The 18,018-nt window shown below is 53.1% G+C and overlaps 1 protein-coding gene across 1 annotated transcript; it reads right to left on the bottom strand.

Annotated features, from left to right (window-relative positions):
* Positions 1-155: 155 nt before the first annotated feature.
* On the bottom strand, positions 156-14,413 carry PINK1 (PTEN induced kinase 1). Its single transcript, XM_037033028.1, has 8 exons — positions 13,967-14,413; positions 8,777-9,064; positions 7,334-7,434; positions 3,752-3,934; positions 2,940-3,103; positions 1,860-1,987; positions 1,289-1,525; positions 156-456 (listed from the first exon to the last, which is right to left on the bottom strand). The coding sequence occupies exons 1-8, from the start codon at positions 14,360-14,362 to the stop codon at positions 199-201; spliced, it is 1,755 nt and encodes a 584-aa protein (XP_036888923.1). The 5' UTR covers positions 14,363-14,413; the 3' UTR covers positions 156-198.
* Positions 14,414-18,018: the final 3,605 nt, after the last annotated feature.

Raw genomic sequence — 18,018 nt, forward strand, 5'->3', positions numbered from 1 at the left:
TAGCAGCGACAGACCGCAAACTCCACTCAACTTGTTCCCCCCATCTGCCAGACCAGAGGCCATCTCTCCCACGCAGCAGCCCCCTCTGCGCCATCTTTCCCCTGACTCTCCCCCCACGGACCCTTCTCTCAGCATTCACAGACCATCACGACATAGGTGCTGCCAAGCTCTTTAGTGATTCGCCAGCCACATCAGCCGTCACGGGGCTGCCCTCCAGGAGTCGAGGAGGAGGGCTGCCTGGCACAGCGACTCGTACTCCAGGTTGGCCAGAAACAACATCTTCATTTTTGTCTCCACACAGCTCTTCTCTGTAAGCCTGTCGGCCAGCAGAGTGGCCGCCGACTGTCGGAGGAGCCAGCCGATCATCTTGTCTAGTTTCAGATTCTTCAGGGCCAGGGTATGTTCGCCCCAGAGGCTTAAGTGAAGCACATTAGCAGCTACTCGGGCAGACGGTCTCTGCAACAGGAAGGGAAGCTGAGGCTTAGAACGTTGGTGACAGTGTTTGGCCCACAGCCCTCTTTGGCAGGGCGGCCTCTTTACAGGCTCTTCCCTGCTCTGGCCCCAACCACGTTCTTCTCCACCCTTCCCTCTCCCGACCCGTGCTGGCTGCTGCCTGCCCACGCTCCAGGCTTTTCCACGTAGACAGATTTGCCGGGGGACAGTGTGCTCCCAGCTGCAAGGGCCTCCCCATTACGGAAGGCCCACCACCGCCTCCTGCTGCGAGCACTGTCTGGAGCGAGGAGCCCGAGCTGGCAGCAGCTGGCAGCAGCGTGCACTACCGTGGTCACGGCAGCACGCCGGGCGCTGGGGCAGCCAAGTGGGAGAACAGGAATCAGACCCGGGTCTGCTCTGCTCCTTCCACTGCACATGCCACCTGAACCGGCCCACCCTTCCAGCTGCGGCTCTGTGTGGGCGAGCCCGTAGATTCCTTTACAGGGGCCCCAGAATGTCCAGCTCTGCTCTCATAGATGTCTTCACGCCTGCTGTCTCACCAGAGCTCAGCCGTTTCATAAACCACATCTCCATTAGACATTTCTTAAAAATGCATCTTTTCCTCTCTGAGTAACTTAAGCAACTGAAGCCAAGAAGAGTTGAATTGCTGGGACTCTGACTTGGTGGCTAGCTCCCCTACTCCAATCCACACTGAAATTGCGTTTGTTCTCCTGTACTTGGCCTTTTTGTTTTCATGAGACAGAGGAGCTGTCAGTCACTCAAGTGCTTGCCCAAACCTGATCTGTACTGAGGTTTCTACTCACAAAACCCCTGCGAAGCCAGGGAACAGCCTCACCTTGCGGGCATCCCGCTGGAGCAGTGACCTCACCAGCTGTCTCACATCCAGAGGCACCGACTCGGGCAGTGCAGGCAGCTGAGCCTCCTGGTAACTGCGGCTTTCAAGGTGGGCTCCGCCCTGGCCGTAGAAAGGATTGGCGAGCCCGAAGATTTCGTAGGCGAGTGCGCCCACTGCCCAGGCATCAGCTTTGCTGTAGTCGACCACTACCCTGGGGCCAGGGCAGGCTGTGGATACCTGCTTGGAAAGCAGTGGGTGAGCATTCATGCTGCTAGTTCTAAGCTATTCATGCTCCTGCATGGCACCTGATTTGTGGGCCAGTCGGAACTTTGTCCCAAGGAACCAAGGGTTTGAGCGAGTTGTTGCTCAGACCCAGAAGAACCTGCATCTCCCAGGGGTACTGGGGAGAGCCAGGTTAGAGCAAAGTGGCAGGGAAGGGACCTGTGCCGAATAATGGGCCCTGAAAGATGGAGGAGGTGAGAAAATATCATGAGGAATCAAGCCTCGTTCTGTCAGTGGAAACCCCGATGAGTCACTGCTGATGGCGGGGGACATGCTCACCAGGACTCACCTCAGGAGCCATCAGGCTGCTGTTCCCGCCGAGATCCACATACCAGCTGGGGAACGGCAGCCGCAGGCCGACGCGCTCATCGGCCAGGCAGCAGCCGAAGTCTGAGATCACCAGCCAGGGGCAGCCGTCTGGGGAAGGGACGGGAGACGTAAACCACTGTGGCTCCGTCTTTCTTTTGAGGGGACCCCCTGCCTCCCGACCTGAGCCACCATCAAGACACAGGTGAGAGGGGCTCACAGGGGCTCGGGACTGGTCCAGGGGAGGCGGGGGGCTCCCTGGCCAGCCGAGTGGCAGGGCCAGCTGGGAGAACACAGAGACGCCTCTAGGAACCCAGGCTCCCAGACGAAGCCCCAGACGGAGAACTGGGTACACCCGGCTCAGTCTAAACAGCGCAGCGACTGGACCTGGCCCAGGACGGGAGGCCTGCGCGTCACTTACTCAATATCATGCTTGGTTCACATGCCCTCTGACGGCCTTTAAACCCTGACAGTTTTTAATTTGAATTTGAAACCCCAAAAGTCCAAACCTAACAAACAGACGCATTAGGAATTAGTCATTTGTGAAAGGATTCACAGAGACTTCCTTTTAAAAGCCAGGTCCTCTAATAATTTAACTGCATGTTTACTTATTTTAAATCTATATCAAAAGTGGTCAGACACGAACCTACTTTACGGTCTTCCCAAACCACTAACCATCCGGCTTCCACCGGAATGCTTCCGCTGACGGGAAGCCATTATTTGCAGAGGCAACCGGGCTTGCACTGGGGCATCTTTCACAGTCTGGACATTCTTCCTTCCACTGAGCTAAAGTCCACCTCTCTTGTACTTTTGCCAAGAAAACATCCACCAATGAGGTGATTCTGTAAGTGGGCAACAGAAAGGAACTTGGAAATGTTAACTACCACTCCACAATCCCACAGAGAACGACTGCCTCCACTCTCAAGGAGGGACGGCACGTGTCTAGTGTATAGAGCCAAATGTAGACAGCTTATAATAGGACATAAAAACGAAAAAGGACCTATGTTCCCAGACCTCAAGTCTAGTGCCCCCTGGAGGCGTGGAGGTGCATCCAGGCGCCTACCTGCGTCCAGCTCCACGAGGATGTTGTCAGACTTGAGGTCTCTGTGCGCCACGCCCTGCTGAACCAGATGGTCCACTCCTTCCAGAAGCTGCAAGAGCATCAAGGTGGCGAGGCGGGGGCTCGGGCTGTTCTCCTGGAGGTACTGGCGCAGGGTGCAGGGGTAGCTGGGGGAGAGGGTCACACACTGACTTATTTACTGTTAGGATGACGGTCTCTCCTCCTCTCCATAGAGCTTTCGGACTTCTTTTTGCCCCAAGTCTCCTTTCTGTCCCCACCCACCACCCTGAAATGAGGAAGAGCCAGGGCCACATTCGTCGACAGTAATGGTACAGGTTCATTTCATTTAAGGCTCATTTCCTTAAAACACCCACTTCGGCAGCATTGGGGGGCACCGAGGTGGAGGAGGACGAAGAACAAACAGATAAGGCAGCCACAGAGAAGGGGCGACAATCAAATGCACTAAAAGTGCTGGGCAGCCCTGGCTGGTGCGGCTCAGTGGACTGAGCGCCTGCCTGCAAACCAAGGGTTGCTGGTTGATTCCTGGTCAGGGCACATGCCTGGGTTGCAGATCAGGTCCCCAGTCGGGGGGAATACGAGAGGCAACCCACACACTGATGTTTAAAAAAAAAAAAAAAGCCCTAGGCGAACAGTCTGTTCTAAATGAAGATGATGCTCAGTTTTTATAGAACATGTCGTGAAGGAAAGTGCCCTCGGCATGGCCTTCCCTCCCGAAGTGTGAGGATCCTCTTCCCTGCAACAGAGCGGGGACCAGTCCCAGGCACCCCAGGCCCCGCCATGCTCCTGCTACTTACTTCTTCATGACGAGGAAAAGTGTCCGCCCGTGGCCCAGGCCTTCGGGGTTGAGACGTGGGGGAAGCACATCCGGGTAGTCGACCAGGGCCCCTGGCAGCAGTGGGACAGACGAGGTGAAGGCGCGGAAGACCCGGATGATGTTGGGGTGAGGGGCCAGCTGCTTGGGGCCTCGTTTGGACTCTCTGTTTCAGCCAAAAGGGACAAACGCATGAGGCCAGTGACAGAGCAGCTGGAAAGATGGCAATCTAAGGCCACAAGAGGTACAGCCACTCATTTATTCACCCGTTTATTTTTCAAATATTTACCGCAGGTCTGCTGTGTTCTAGGCAAGCGCCTGGTGTTACAGTAAAATACTATTAAGGAGACACATCATATGTGACAACTTCACCAGCCCGTCTGTCTGTCCGTCCAGCCACCCATCTGTCCCTCGATCCATCCCATGTGGCTGACACAGTGGTTGGGAGCCCCCGGAACCAGACAGCCTGGGTTGGGACTCCAGGTCGGCCCTGGTGAAGCTACTAACTTCCCGGTGCTCAGTCTCTAGTGCCAAAGGGGAGAGGCAGTAACGGACCCCGTGAGGTCAGTGGTGCTAGTTAAGAAAGGCCCTAGAATCTCTGAGTCCAAGTTCCTGCACTAATACTCGGTGTGGAGGGTGAGCTCAGTTTCGCTGAATCAATGAATGGACACAGTCGGCAGCAGAGCTGTCGCCTGCCTGCCCTCTGCACCCCCTCCTCCAGGGGCCGCACCCCACAGCCCTGCCGAGGCCTGGGGACGCGCTTCCGATTGTGTGACTGCCTACTGTGTACCAGCTCAGCCCCTCAACCAGAGACAACTGGACGAAGGGGTGGGACCAGGCCCAAGCACAATGAGCCTGCAGTCACATCTGAGATCCAGTGGTTGGCGGGGAAAAGGGAAGGGGCAAGCTAGAGTCTCTTTGAGGGGCACGAACGAGGACGCATGGCGGTGGCCTGGCAGTTGGCAGTGGAGCTGGCGAGAGGGTGACGTGAGGTTTGCTTGGGGCCTTTGGAAGACCAGGGTGTGCGAGCCGAAGGCACCAGGACAGAAGACCCGTGGGGTAAGCAGTGAGGACGCCGTGTGGCAGAGAGAGGAGGACGGAGCGGCAGCCCAGAGACAGCCAGACAGCTCTCAGGGAGCGGACGCCTGCCATGTCCTCAGAGGTGCCTCGGTGCCCCAGCGTGGCAGACCCAGCCCACGTGGGGCCTCTGCTCTTCCACTCCAGGGGGCTTTGGGCCCCCGGGGTCAAAGCATCATTCCCTCGGGAAAACACTGTCCAGCTGTCCTGGGGCCCAGAGGAGTGCGGCTGTGCTGGGAGACTGTGTGTGTGGGTGTGTTTGAAGCGAGACCTGGCCCGGGACAGGAGGCTGTGGGAGGGCAGCCCAGCAGAGCTAACTGCACGCAGAGACGCAGGAGGCATGAAGGAGCTGCGTGCCTGGGGGGGTGGGGCTGGGCAACGGGAACCCAGTATGTGGAGCGTGGCATGTACCTGGGACAAGATCAGAAGTCAGGTGGGAGAAGAAGTGAGTGGAGCAGACACAATTGATCCGAGGTCCCCAGGTGACTACACCTCGGGCGCTCTCGGGGAAGGGTGTTTCCCTGACAGTGTTAGATGTCGCCAGAACTTCAGGTAATGGACCTTCGGCCACTTGCATTCCGTCACTTAACAGACACCCCCTGAGCTGTGGGCAGTGCAGCAAACAAAACTGCTTTCCTACTGCTTTTGCTGAGCTAATGTCCTCTGACAGCCCTGGCCTCAGAGCGCGCATCGCACACCTGGAGAGACCGTGAATAAATAGACAAAGCATTGCCCTGGCTGGTATGGTTCAGTGGTTGAGTGCTGGCCTATGAATCAAAGGGTTGCTGGTTCAATTCCCACGCAGGGCACATGCCTGGGTTGCAGGCTAGGTTCCTGGTGGGGGGTGTGAAAGAAGCAACCACACATTGATGTTTCTCTTCCTCTCTCCCTTCCTTTCCTCTAAAATAATAAATAAAATCTTTAAAAAAAAATAGCCCTGGCTGGTGTGGCTCAGTGGATTGAGCTCGGCCCTGCAAACTGAAGGATCATGGTTCCATTCCCAGTCGGGGCAACTGCCTGGGTTGCAGGCCAGTTCCTAGTGGGGGATGAATGAGAGGCAACCATGCATTGATGTTTCTCTCCCTGTCTACTTTCCTTCCCCTGTAACGATAAATAAATAAAATCTTTAAAAAAATAGATAAAATATCACCCTGGCTGGTGTGGCTTGGGATTGAGTGCCAGCCTGAAAACTGAAAGGTCATGGGTTCGATTCCTAGTCAGGGCACGTGCCTGAGTTGCAGGTCAGGTCCCTGGTTGGGGGTGTGTAAGAGGCAACTCTTTCTCTCTTGCACAACCCTTCCCCTCTCTCTAAAAATAAATAATAATCTTAAAAACATAAAGTAAAAACTACGTAAAAAAATAGACAAAGACACCTGTGATTTACGGTCAGATGGTGATACGTGGTAAGGCAGGGAAAAGGACTCGAGAGTGGCAGGGGACAACCTCAGACTCTGGGCAGGGCTCTCTGTGCCAGAGACGTGCTCCAGCTACGCAACAGCACCCCAAAGGCAGCTGACAGCTGGTGGTCCACTGGTCCCTCCCGAGGGACAGGGAGGCAGCGCTGAGCCCACAGGCCTGGGTGGACCCGCAGCTGCGCTGGAGCCCTCCGAGCAACGGAAGGTGTTCTCCCTGGGTGTTTCCCTAAGTTCTTTTTCTATCTTCCTGCCTCTGCAGAACTAGGTCTGCAAATCAGTCCCGTAGTAAGTCACCAAAAATGCGCAGGCCCCCCTCTTCCTGGTGGTCCACAAATGTCACAGTGAGCGCAAGTGCCTCCACTGCAACAGCTCACACACGTGTACACGGGACTTGCAGAGCTGCTGTCAGCCAGGCTGCCGTCCACCCGCTCTCCCCTGAGGACAATGCCTTTCTCCTACTGCTTTGCCGAGCTAATGTCCATTCACCCTTCAAAAGGCAGCGAAAACTGGCCCTTGAAGAGGAGACAAGAGGCTTTCGGAGTGGCCCTGGCCCCGCCCCCGCCACATACACGCCACCTCTGGACTCCCTCAGCACCTGCGCACACCATTCTGGAACGCACCACATCTGACTCTGCTCCTGAGCTGTCTGGCTCCCGGGCCTCATGGAGAACTCCTGGGGAACAGGCCTTTTTTCTACATCTCGGCACCATGAGGTGCACTGGAGCTATTTGAGGAATGGATGTCCCCTCTGCTGGGAGCAGAGTTCGGTGCTCCACCTGGGCATGACTTAGGCAGAATCGGAAATCAGGTCGATATTCCATGGCGTTTTGGGATGGCCTCTCCCTTTGCTCCAGCGTGAACCAGCCACTGGCATCTCCAGTGGGGGTCAGGGTGAGCTACAGTCATTCCCAAGTGCCTTATCCACCAGCTGAAAATCCATCATTAACTACATCATGCAGGAAGCACTCACTGTCTCCTGTGAGTCGTGTCAGACATGGTGCTGAGCACTGAGGACTTGGCGGTTTTGTTCTCAAAGAACTCACAGCCAATCTGGTGGGCAGATGTGCACTTACCTGTAAGTGACTTCTCCGTACTCCCCAGCCAGGGCCATTCGACTGGCTGGGACTAGCTCTCGGCCCATCTTGCTGAAGATGGCTTCGCTGGAGGAGCCGGCCTAAAATGCATCCACAATGAATCCAGGGTTAATACAGACCCGAGCAGAATGGCAAGTCCAAGCCCTCCTTATATGGGGACCAGAACGGCTACACTGTCCAAAATTGGCTTTGACCTTCAAGATAACCTCTCTAAAGTACCAGGCCAAGATCAATTTCTCCCATGAGAAAGGGCAGAGGTGTCACCCATGACAACTGAGAGGCTGCTGAGACACCAGGGCAGGGAGATGGCAAGATGAGCAGGGTGTGGGACCCTTCTGCCACAGGTGTAGGTGGTCACCACCAGACTTGTCCTTGTGTGCTCCCCTCGGCAGACAGGCCAGAGCCAGACAAGCCCACCCTGGATGAAGTTGCGCTGAATCACAGAACAGCTTTCTTATCCCCCAGTAAGAAATAAAAAACCCAGGAGAGGAAAGTCACCTTATTTTCCTCATTTCACTATGAACAGCTCTCGGTACCTGTGAAACTTAAGTATGGAGATCCTGTAAGAACCGAGTGTTTTAGCTCTCGTGAAAATGACAGCTGCAACACGCAGCCAGCGGCAGCTGTGATCCTGACTGGACGATTCATAGGCAAAGGGTTTGGCTACTTGTAAGCTATTAACCCAGCTTGGAAGCGCCGCCATCTAACAGCCTCGCCCCCCAAACCAGAAGGAGACACCGCACATGTAGACTCTTCTGCGCCCTGCACCAGCTGCAGGGCTGTCTCTGCCTCAGCCCTGCCCACGCTCCGGGCAGGAGAAAGGACGGCAGGTCCGGATGAATTTTTTAAACCCTCCTAATGCAAGGGCAAGGAAAAGAACTACTCCAAATAGACAGAAAGCTTCATTTTTGTGGGGGGAATGTACTTAATTTTCCAAAGCTTGAGTCCTCCAAGAATTGACAGCAAGGAGGTGTCGAGCAAGCCTCTGACCTGGGGATGAGGTGGAGGTGAGTGGGGCCCCTTCTCCCCAGGCAGGCAGGTCGAGGGGAGGGAGAGGATGCTGGGGAGTGCGGCCTGAAAATGCACTAACTGACCGGCCAGGACTGCCAGGTGAGAGGCTGATCATTTAGGCCCTTGCCACTCAAGCTGTGGTGCACAGACCGGCAGCATGGACATCACCTGGGGGCTTACTGAAAGGCAGGGCCATGGGCCCCACCCTGGACCTGCTGACCAGGACCTGCCCATCCCCAGGTGATTCGTGGACACACTGTTTCGAGACTCCTTCCCGCTCCTGTGTGAGAGGGGGAGGAAGCCTAATGGCACAGGCACCAGACTGTGGAGAATCTGTCTTTCCCTGTCCACTCCCAGGAAAAAGCACCGCCCGGTCCCCCAGATTGGCACCTCGCCGGTGCCCACCCTTACCGAGATGTTCCACATCATCTTGATGGCTAAGGGAAATGCGGGGGCCTGTGGAGCGCGCCCCTTCTCTGCTCCTGGTGCGGTGATGTCTGGGCCTCTCCCTGGAAGAAGCTCCCCGCTCTTTAGCACCCCCAGGTTCCGGGGCCACACAGGCACGGTGGCTTCGTACACAGCAGCACTGCAGCCCTTGCCAAGGGACCGCCCTATCAGGTACTCGTCCAGCTGGAAGCCCTGCCAGCGTCTGGAGTCCAGCAGGTCAGGGAGCAGCTTGCTTTTCTCTGTGAAGACGGCCTGTGAGGGGGAAAGGTAAGCGCTGTGAGCCAGGGGAGCAGGAAGGCTCACATAAGGGAAACAGGGAGAAGGCAGAGTGGGGTGGGGGCTCCAGCGACACGCAACTGAGCTGGGTGTGACTGCTCAGCCTGGGCTCAGCCATCCTGCCTCTCAGCACTCAAGACTGCCGTTCCCCAAACTCTGTCGTTCACTGCAGCGGAGACAGCGCAATACTGAACATTGTCAGTTAAGAGGTCAGACCCTCCAAATTCTGCAGCTGACATGCTCCACTCCTTGCTGCCTGTCAAGTCCCCAGCGCGATGCTGCAGTTCTGACTACGGAGACAGCTCCCTCCTCAGAGAGATTGGCAGGCAGCTTCTGGGCGGGAAGCCGGGCCGTGGGCAGGCGCCCTTCCACTGGTGAGTGAGCCGGGTCACTTCTGTACACAAGGGGGTGAAATCAGGAGGACCCTGGAGCTGAGTTATTAAATCCTCTTTACCTCTTAGGAATCTGGGGGGCCCACCCTGGTTTCAGACAGGAAACAAGAACGTAAGAATTGTGATGGAAATAAGAGATGGAAATGCAGGTGCTGGTGGGGATGCACTAGGAAAGAGCCCATTTCCCCCAAATCTGAGTCCTTCCCTACTTCAGGCAGTGACATCATTTGTCCCATGGCCCAGGCTCCGCCTCAAATTCTGTCTGACCTCGATCCTTCCCTTTCTGCAGTTACCCACCTCTAAATCTCCCACTGCCCCATCAGCCCTTCACCCGCTTCTGAGCCAAAGCAAAGCACTACTTTCACGTGTCACTCACCCTCTGTTCGGAAAGCCGAGCCAGTGGGGGAAGGTACAGGGATTAAGCAGCATAATTGGTAGGTACAAAACAGACAGGGGGTGTTAAGAATCATAATGGAGAAGCCAAAACTTATATGCACAACCCATGGACATGAACTAAGGGGGGGATTGCTGGAGGAAAGGGGGTTACCAGGTGAAAGGAAGGAAAGGGGGAAATTGGGACAATTGTAATAATCAATTGTCATTATGAAGTACATAATCAATAAAATGTACTTCAAAAACAACCCAGGAAAGTGACACTGGTACACTACTGTTAACTAGACTATAAACCTGAGTTTTACCATCTTTTTAAATGAAAAAGATTTTATTTATTTATTTTTAGAGAGAGGAGAAGGAAAGGAGAAGAGAGGGAGAGAAACACAGATTGGTCGCCTCTTGCATGCCCACAATGGGGGACCTGGCCCACAACCCAGGCATGCGCCCTGACTGGGAATCAAACCAGCGACCTTTCGGTTCGCAGGCTGGCGCCCAGTCCACTGAGCCGCACCAGCCAGGGCTGCCCATCTTTTCCAACCGGCACTCACTGGTGTGTGCACAGCAACGTGGCTTTATCCCACGTGCGGGTCTGTGCAGTCACCACCACAGAAGAGCTCCTTTGTGTCACCTGTTCGTGTCTGCACCCTCCACTACACCCCCCACCCCCATCCCTACCCCCTGGCATCCCCTGATCTGTTCTCTCTAGTTCTGTTGTTTAAAGAATATTATATAAATAGAACCACACCGTCTAACCTTTGGGACTGACCTTCCCACCAAGCACAACGCCCCCAGTGTCACGTAGGCCGCCGGCTTGCACCAGTCGTCGGTCCCTCACTATTGCTCAGTGTCCCTGGACAGAAGTGCCAGTTAGTTCAGCAGCGCATTTGCTGAAGGGCACCTGGGTTGTTTCTACTACTTTGCCCTGTGAGTGATGCTGCCAAGGTTCATGTGCAGGGCTTAAAAATTATTTTAAAGAACTGCGGTAGAAAATACATAACATAGAGGTGACCCCTTTTTACCCACTTTTAAGCGGCAGTTCAGTGGCATTAACTACATTGCTGTGTGACCACCACTGCCTGACTCTAGGACTTTTTCATCTTAAATTCCACACCCACTAAACAGCACACCCCCATCCCGTTTCCTTCCAGCCCCTGGCAGCCCCCATTGTCCTTTCTGCCTCTGTGAACTTCCTATGAGTGGAATCCTGCAGTAATTGTCACTTTGTGACTGGCTCGTTTAGCATAATGTCCCCAAGATTCATCCATGTCGTATCCTGTGTCAAAATCCCCTTTCTTTTTAAGGCTGAATAATCCTCCACTTACCCACTGATGGGCCCTTGGGTTGCTTCCACATTTACCTATTGTGAATAACAATGCTATGAACACGGGCGCACAAATTCCTGTTCCAAGTCCCTGCTTTCAATGCTTCTGTGTACACACCAAGAAGTGGACTTGCTGGATCACGTGGTGATTCCATTTTTACTGTGGGGAGAGCTGCCATACTGTTTTCCACAGCAGCGGTGGGAAGAGGTTTTTTTTTTTAACAAAAGGTTTTTGTTTAAAATAAACCTTTCCATGGACAGGTTTTGGTTTAAACAAGTTTTCATTTCTCTGGGAAACGCCCAGGACTGCGATGGCTAGGTCACACGGCTGTGCGTGTCTCTTTGTTTAAGAAACTGCTGCTTTCCAGAGCGGTGTACAACTCTTTACTCTCCCCTGCGCCCAGTCTCTCTGCACCCATGCCAGCATTTGGTATCACTGCTTTGTTTGATTCTAGCTGTTCCGGTCAGTATGTCATGATGTCACACTGGGTTTTCAACCTGCGTTTCCCTGGTGGCTGGTGGTGGTGAACATCTTTTCGTGCACACATCTGACACACGTGTCTCCTCTTGGTGACACATGTCTTTTTCCCATTTTATAACCGAATCCCCCTCCATATGCCTTCATCTAAAAGGAGCAGCCACTGTTCTACTGATACCATATGGAATTTCAGGGTAGGAGATGTCATGTCTGCTGATTTTTCTTAAAAAAAGAAGTCAAACTCCTGAATTTTAAAAACTGACAACTGGCCCTGGCTGGTGTAGCTCAGTGGATTGAGTGCGGGCCTGCGAACCACACGATCGCGGTTCGATTCCCAGTCAGGGCACATGCTTGGGTTGCAGGCCAGTTTCCGGCAGGGTCCAGTTCCCTGCAGGGGATGCATCAGAAGCAACCATACATTGATGTTTCCTTCCTCTCTCCTTCCCTTCCCCTCTAAAGATAAATAAATAAAATATTAAAAAAAAACCTGACAACTAATTAAGACTTGTAAGACACAGCAGGGTAAAGGGTGAGAAACGGACGTGTAGAAGGGTGAGACACAGCACGTGTCTTCCTTAGGAAGAGTAAAAAAAGCCTCCATAAATCTAAGCAGGATTATCAGGTTTCCCTTGGCTTCTGCCAGTTAAGCTGTAGCCAAATGCAAGGACATCAGCTGGGGACTGGGCCAGACGTCCGTCACCTGACATCCCAAACCAGCCAGAGTTCAAACCTGAGACACTCTGGTGCTGAGCGACAAGAACAGGGCTGGGTCCTTAGCCAGCGGTGTCCTTGGGCAAGCCGCCCCACCTTCCAGCCCCTTGCCCCCCGCCCCCCCGGGGGGGTTGCAGGAGCTGCACTAAGTCAGCGCGTGGCTTTTTGGAAGCGAAGGGAGCTCCGGCGCAGATGGCCGCCACACTTGCACGCGGTGGCGGTGGCTCTTCCCTGGGTCTCCAGCCTGCCTGCCCTGCAGATGCTGGACTTGCTGCCTCCGGAACTGCAGAGGCACTTCCTTAAAATAAACTTTTTTCTATAAGCACATCCCATCAGTTTTATTTCTCTGGCGAACGCCCACTAAGAGTTTAGTAGAGTAGAAACAGGTCTCTGAGCTATTTTAAGCATCTTTTAAAAGCCTGAGACCCCCACCCCCACCCCCACATATCCGATCACTCCTGATTAACCCCACACAGGTTAGAAAGGGTCAGGTGCGATGTTTTCTCCTGCGTTTACAGTTCTGACTTGGTCTCAGCTGTGTTACTGTATTACTACTGCCTGGCTAAACTGTGTAGGCAGCCTGGCTCAGTGCCCAAGGGCACAGGCTCTGGGGGGCTAGACTTCACCACCTGTGTGACTTCGAGCAAGTTATTCTACCTCGGAGCACATGTCCTTATTCATAAATTGGCCATGACAAGTACCTCAGGGATAGAATGTTAAGATTTGTCATTAATTTCTTTAAAAATTTATTTATTTATATCTAGAAAGATGGGAAGGGAAGGAGGAAGGAGAGAAACATCAATGTGTGGTTGCCTCTGACATACCCCGTACTAGGACCTGGCCCACAACCCAGGCATGTATCCTGACAGGGAATTGAACTGTTGCATGGGTTAGCAGGCCTGCACTCAATCCACGGAGCCACACCAGGGCTCATTAGTTTGCTGGGTTTTTTTTTAAATTACAAAAAGCCGCCCTGGCTGGTGTAGCTCCGTGGATTGAGCGCGGGCCTGCCAACCAGAGGATCGCGTGGTTCGATTCCCAGTCAGGGCACATGCCTGGGTTGCAGGCCAGTTCCCAGCAGGGGACGCACGAGAAGGAACCATACATTGATGCTTCTCTTCCTCTCTCCTTCCCTTCCCCTCTAAAGATAAATAAATTAAATATTTTTAAAAAGAAAACTATTACAAAATAAAAAATAAATATAAATATAAATAAAATTACAAAAAGCCATTACAACGGTGCAACAGGAGTTCTCATTAGCAGCCTATCTTCCAAAACATGATGTTTGAGAAGGGAAAACAGTAAAACAAAGAGCCCCATACCAGAAGATTAGTAACACTGAACATGAGCCTCCATTGGTGATTTCCAAAGAATTTCTGGGCCTGAGGAGCGTAAATCTGGACTTACCAGAATTCAGGGCTCCAGACGCTTAATGCCTCCTAGCCCCTTCCCCACCACGCCCACACCCTAGCCCCGCCCCACAGATCTCAGGGCCCCGCCCATGCCCTTGGCCCCGCCCCCACCAGCTGAAGGTCCCCTTCCAAGCCTAACTGCGGGCCTCGCCCCGCCCCAAGCCAGCTCACCTGGATCTCATGACAGGCCGAGGCCGCCCTCCGGCCCTCCGCCTGCTTCTCCTCAATCAGGCCCAGACCCAGCCCGAAGGCCAGGAAGACTGCCCGGCCGTAAGGGCCCGCGCCGCCCCGGGCTCGCACCACCAACTGCCGCTGGAGCCGCGCCGCCAGCCCCGCCACCGACTGGCGGAAGAAGCGGTAGCGGTCGGGGAGCCCGAGCCCGAGCCTGCGCGGCTCCGCAACCGGTCCTGCGGCCTGGCCCGGGCGCTCTCCGAGACCCCGGACGCCCGCGGGGCCTGGCCGCTCGGGCCGCCCCCAGCCGTAGGCCGGGCCAGGCTTGGCGGTGAAGCGCAGCAGCAGCGCTCGACCCAGCTGCAGGCCCCGGCCCAGCGCCTGTCGCACCGCCATGGTAGCGCCCCGCACGCGTCCCACACGCCGGTCACAAAAACAAACTTCAGGGGCGATGCCTCTACGCAGGCGCGGGCGCCGATGGGCGGGGTTGCCGGTCTGACCGTGCCAGCGCTGGACGCGCGAGGGCGCTGGACGCGCACTCGGTGATCCGTAGTTTCTTGCCCTTTTGCGCTTTGGTTAGAGTTTCACGTCAGGCACGTCCTGAAGTGAACTTTGCTGGTCCGGGGAAACTAATATTTATTGAGTATCACCCACCGTGCCAGACTCTACAACTGCTAGTTTATTTAATCTTCCCACCAAGAAGACATGAATGTCATTTCTATAGGTAAGGAAACGGGCATACGAAGGGCCTCGACAGTCAGAGGTCACAGTGTCAGAGCTGAGGTTAAAGTTCATGTTGTTTTGACTATTGAATTCTTCCCCTCCCCACTGCCCTTAGGCTCCTCTCTGCAAGCGTGCATTCCCTGCTGGCTTCTTAGGACCCTGAGAGAAATCTCACCCAAAGGCCACATTTTTCAGATGAATTGAGTCCTGAAGTCGTGAAGGGACTTGCCCAAAGTCATACAGCTTGTTAGTGGCAGAGCCCTGTTACCCAAACCAGCCGTAATGAAAGGCTGGTAAAGGGATTCATACTGAGTAATTTCTTTTTCCTTTCTCGTCTTTTTAAAATGGGAGCTTTTTAAGGATATTTTATTGATTCTGCTGTTAGAATTGTCCCATATTTTTTCTTCCCTTTTTCCTCCTCTGTTACTCCCCTTCTTCCAGCATGCCCCTCCTTAGTTCATGTCCATGGCCTGTACCTCGTACGTAATAAGTTCCTTGGCTTCTTCACTTCCTATAGGAGGCGGGCAGTGTAGACCTCAGAGGGTAGGACAGAAGCGTGTGCAGTGAACAGCACCTGCTCTGACGCTTCTCATGAGCAGGGCAAGCATCCTCACATCCCAGGTCCAACCCTGCGAAGGGCAGGGAGAGGTGGAGGTGGAGGCTGTGGTGTTCCCCGTGCCTGTTCTGTGCTGCCAGTTATGCTTATTCCCTGTGCCTTTCCCCCAATTCTCCCTCCTCCCCCTCTGACCCATGCACTGGCTCACAGTGCCCGCGGCGTCATGGATGAGACATGAGACAAATTCACACGGACTACCAAGTCCTGTGGAGGAAGAGGGACGGCACCGCTACTCCCTCAAGGTGGGAGAGCCTCAGAACAACCTCACCACCCTTCAAAGGGAGAGTGGCTTGGAGCGGCCTGGCAACTCTCTCAAAGGGAGAGAGTGCTCAGACCCTTGCCTGGACAGGCTTTTGTGGTTTTTTTTTGCACAGGAGTTCAGGTACAACTTAATCATTGTCAGGCAGTAAACAGTAGATAGTATACAAAGAACTATTAGGGCTTCTTCTAAATCAGGGTCTGTTGGCTAAAAGGCTACAGAAGTTCGAGAACATAAACTCTTTTTCTACTCGGGCCTTTATCATTTAACTTAAAACATTCTTAGCAAAGCAGGTTTCACAGGGTTTCGCATATTCTTTCTTAGGCCTAATTACCCAGGGAGCCTGCCATTCCCAGCACAAGGCTGCACCAACCTCTGTCACTGTTTTCAGGCTTAAGTCAGGCAGAGGCAGATAACCAAGGAATTCTCAGAGACTTCTCACAGTCTTCTTTGATGAAGACTGAAGACTCAGGCTTCATCAAAGTCAGGGGGCGAGGGTCCATTACCCCCTTTGTCCATAGCCCCCCAAGTTTTTCCCTGGGGCCTCCACGTGATCATGCCTGTCTTAGGTGATTCCCTGCTTGGGGAATCTTTCCCGTCATTGGCTAACTGATCAAACATTGGAGGACAGTTATGGAAAAGGGAGCAGAATCGGAGCTCCTGCCAGGGAGATAAGCTTTGTCTCCTTAGTGGCTTATGGTCCAAAGGTTGCTCACTCAGCCTTAGCCATGGTGGGTTTCAGCTCCTGAAACCAGGCAGAGCGGTTCCCAACACCCCTCCCCACTGATAACCCTACATGTGATCTCCATTTCTGTGATTCTGTTTTTGTTCTAGTTGTTTGCTTAGTTTGTTTTTGTGGGGTTTTTTTAGGTTTACCTGTTGAAAATTGTGAGTTTGTGGTCATTTTACTGTTCATATTTTTTGTCTTTTTCTTAGATAAGTCCTTTAAACATTTCATATAATAAGGGCTTGGTGGTGATGAACTTGACCTTATCTGGCAAGCACTTTATCTGCCCTTCCGTTCTACATGATAGCTTTGCTGGATAGAATAATCTTGGGTGTAGGTCCTTGCCTTTCATCACTTTGAATACTTCTTTCCAGTCCCTTTCTGCCTGCAAATTTTCTGTTGAGAAATCAGCTGACAGTCTGACGGGAACTCCTTTGTAGGTAACTGTCTCCTTTTCTTGCTGCTTTTAAGATTCTCTCTCTTTTTTAAAAGATTTTGTTTATTAATTAGAGAGGAAGGAAGAAAAAAGAGAGGGGGCGAAAGATGAATGTATGATTGCCTCTTGCATGCCCCCCACTGGGGACCTGGCCTGCAACCCAGGCATGTACCCCGACTGGTAATCAGACTGGTGACCCGCCCCCCCACCCAGCTCATAGGCCAGCGCTCAATCCACTGATCCACACCAGCCAGGCTAAGGTTCTCTGTTTATCTTTAATCTTTGGCATTTTAATTATGATGTATCTTGGTGTGTTCCTCTTTGGGTCCAACTTGTTTGGGATTGTCTGAGCTTCTTGACCTTCTATGTCTATTTCCTTTGCCAGATGGGGGAAATTCTCTTTCATTATTTTTTCAAATAAGTTTTTAATTTCTTGTCTTTTCTCTTCTCCTTCTGGCATCCCTGTAATTTGGATATTGGTACATTTAAAGTTGTCCCAGAAGTTCCTAAGTTTCTCCTCCTTTTTTAAAAATTACTTTTTCTTCATTCTCTTCTGAGTTGACTATTTATTTCTTCCTTCTGCTTCAAATTGTTGATTTGAGTTCATTTCCTTCACTGTTGGTTCTCTATATATAAAATGGGAATTTTTAAACATACTCAAAAATACAATGGTATAGTGATCCCCATGTACCCATTAATCAGCTTCAACAAAATCATTATTTTATTCACTCATACCATTAAGGAAAAAAAACCCATAGGTTCCAAATGGCATCACTTGTGCTAAAAGCCCATGATAACAAATACAGATTTAATATCCAATCTAATTGCAATTTCAGCCTCTCCTGAACTATAATCAACCAGCATGAAGTTTTCTGGTCAAGCCCCAGTAATCTGTCACTGAGGCCCTCTCCATCTCTCAGGGACAAAAGAGGTGTCATGAGGACGGGGGCATCCCTGCAAGTCACACGCGTTTGTGTCTTTCCACAATGTCAGATTCACTAGGGGAGACCTCCCCAGCCAGCCAACAAAGCCAGGCAGGTTACACACGGAGAGGGGGAGCTGGCACGATAGAAGTGAGCAGTGAGCAGAGCGAGCATCTGGGGGGAAGCCCTGTGTGTAGTAGGTGGAGAGGTGGCCTTGGTCTCCAGCCAGGCGGCTGCAGGGGTGGCACGGGCCTGGTGCGGTGGAAGTCCAGCAGGGCTCTGAGCGCGGCCTGTGGCGCGGCCAGGCTTGAGCCTTAGGGTCTGAGCTGAGTTCTTACAGCCCGCAAGCGGCGGGGGTCCCACTCACA

Source organism: Sturnira hondurensis, unplaced genomic scaffold (genome assembly GCF_014824575.4).
Source record: "Sturnira hondurensis isolate 20B ecotype Veracruz unplaced genomic scaffold, ASM1482457v3 Scaffold0021555, whole genome shotgun sequence".
In the NCBI taxonomy this organism is placed as follows: domain Eukaryota; kingdom Metazoa; phylum Chordata; class Mammalia; order Chiroptera; family Phyllostomidae; genus Sturnira; species Sturnira hondurensis.

Bases quoted from the DNA above. Each gene is read 5' to 3' on its own strand.
- PINK1 (XM_037033028.1), bottom strand. From the start codon at position 14,362: ATGGCGGTGCGACAGGCGCTGGGCCGGGGCCTGCAGCTGGGTCGAGCG. The intron at 3,935-7,333 runs GTAAGTGCACAT...TGGCTGAAACAG, and splicing joins TACGGAGAAGTCACTTACAG to AGAGTCCAAACGAGGCCCCA. The intron at 1,988-2,939 runs GTAGGCGCCTGG...TCCCTTCCCCAG, and splicing joins CCTCGTGGAGCTGGACGCAG to ACGGCTGCCCCTGGCTGGTG.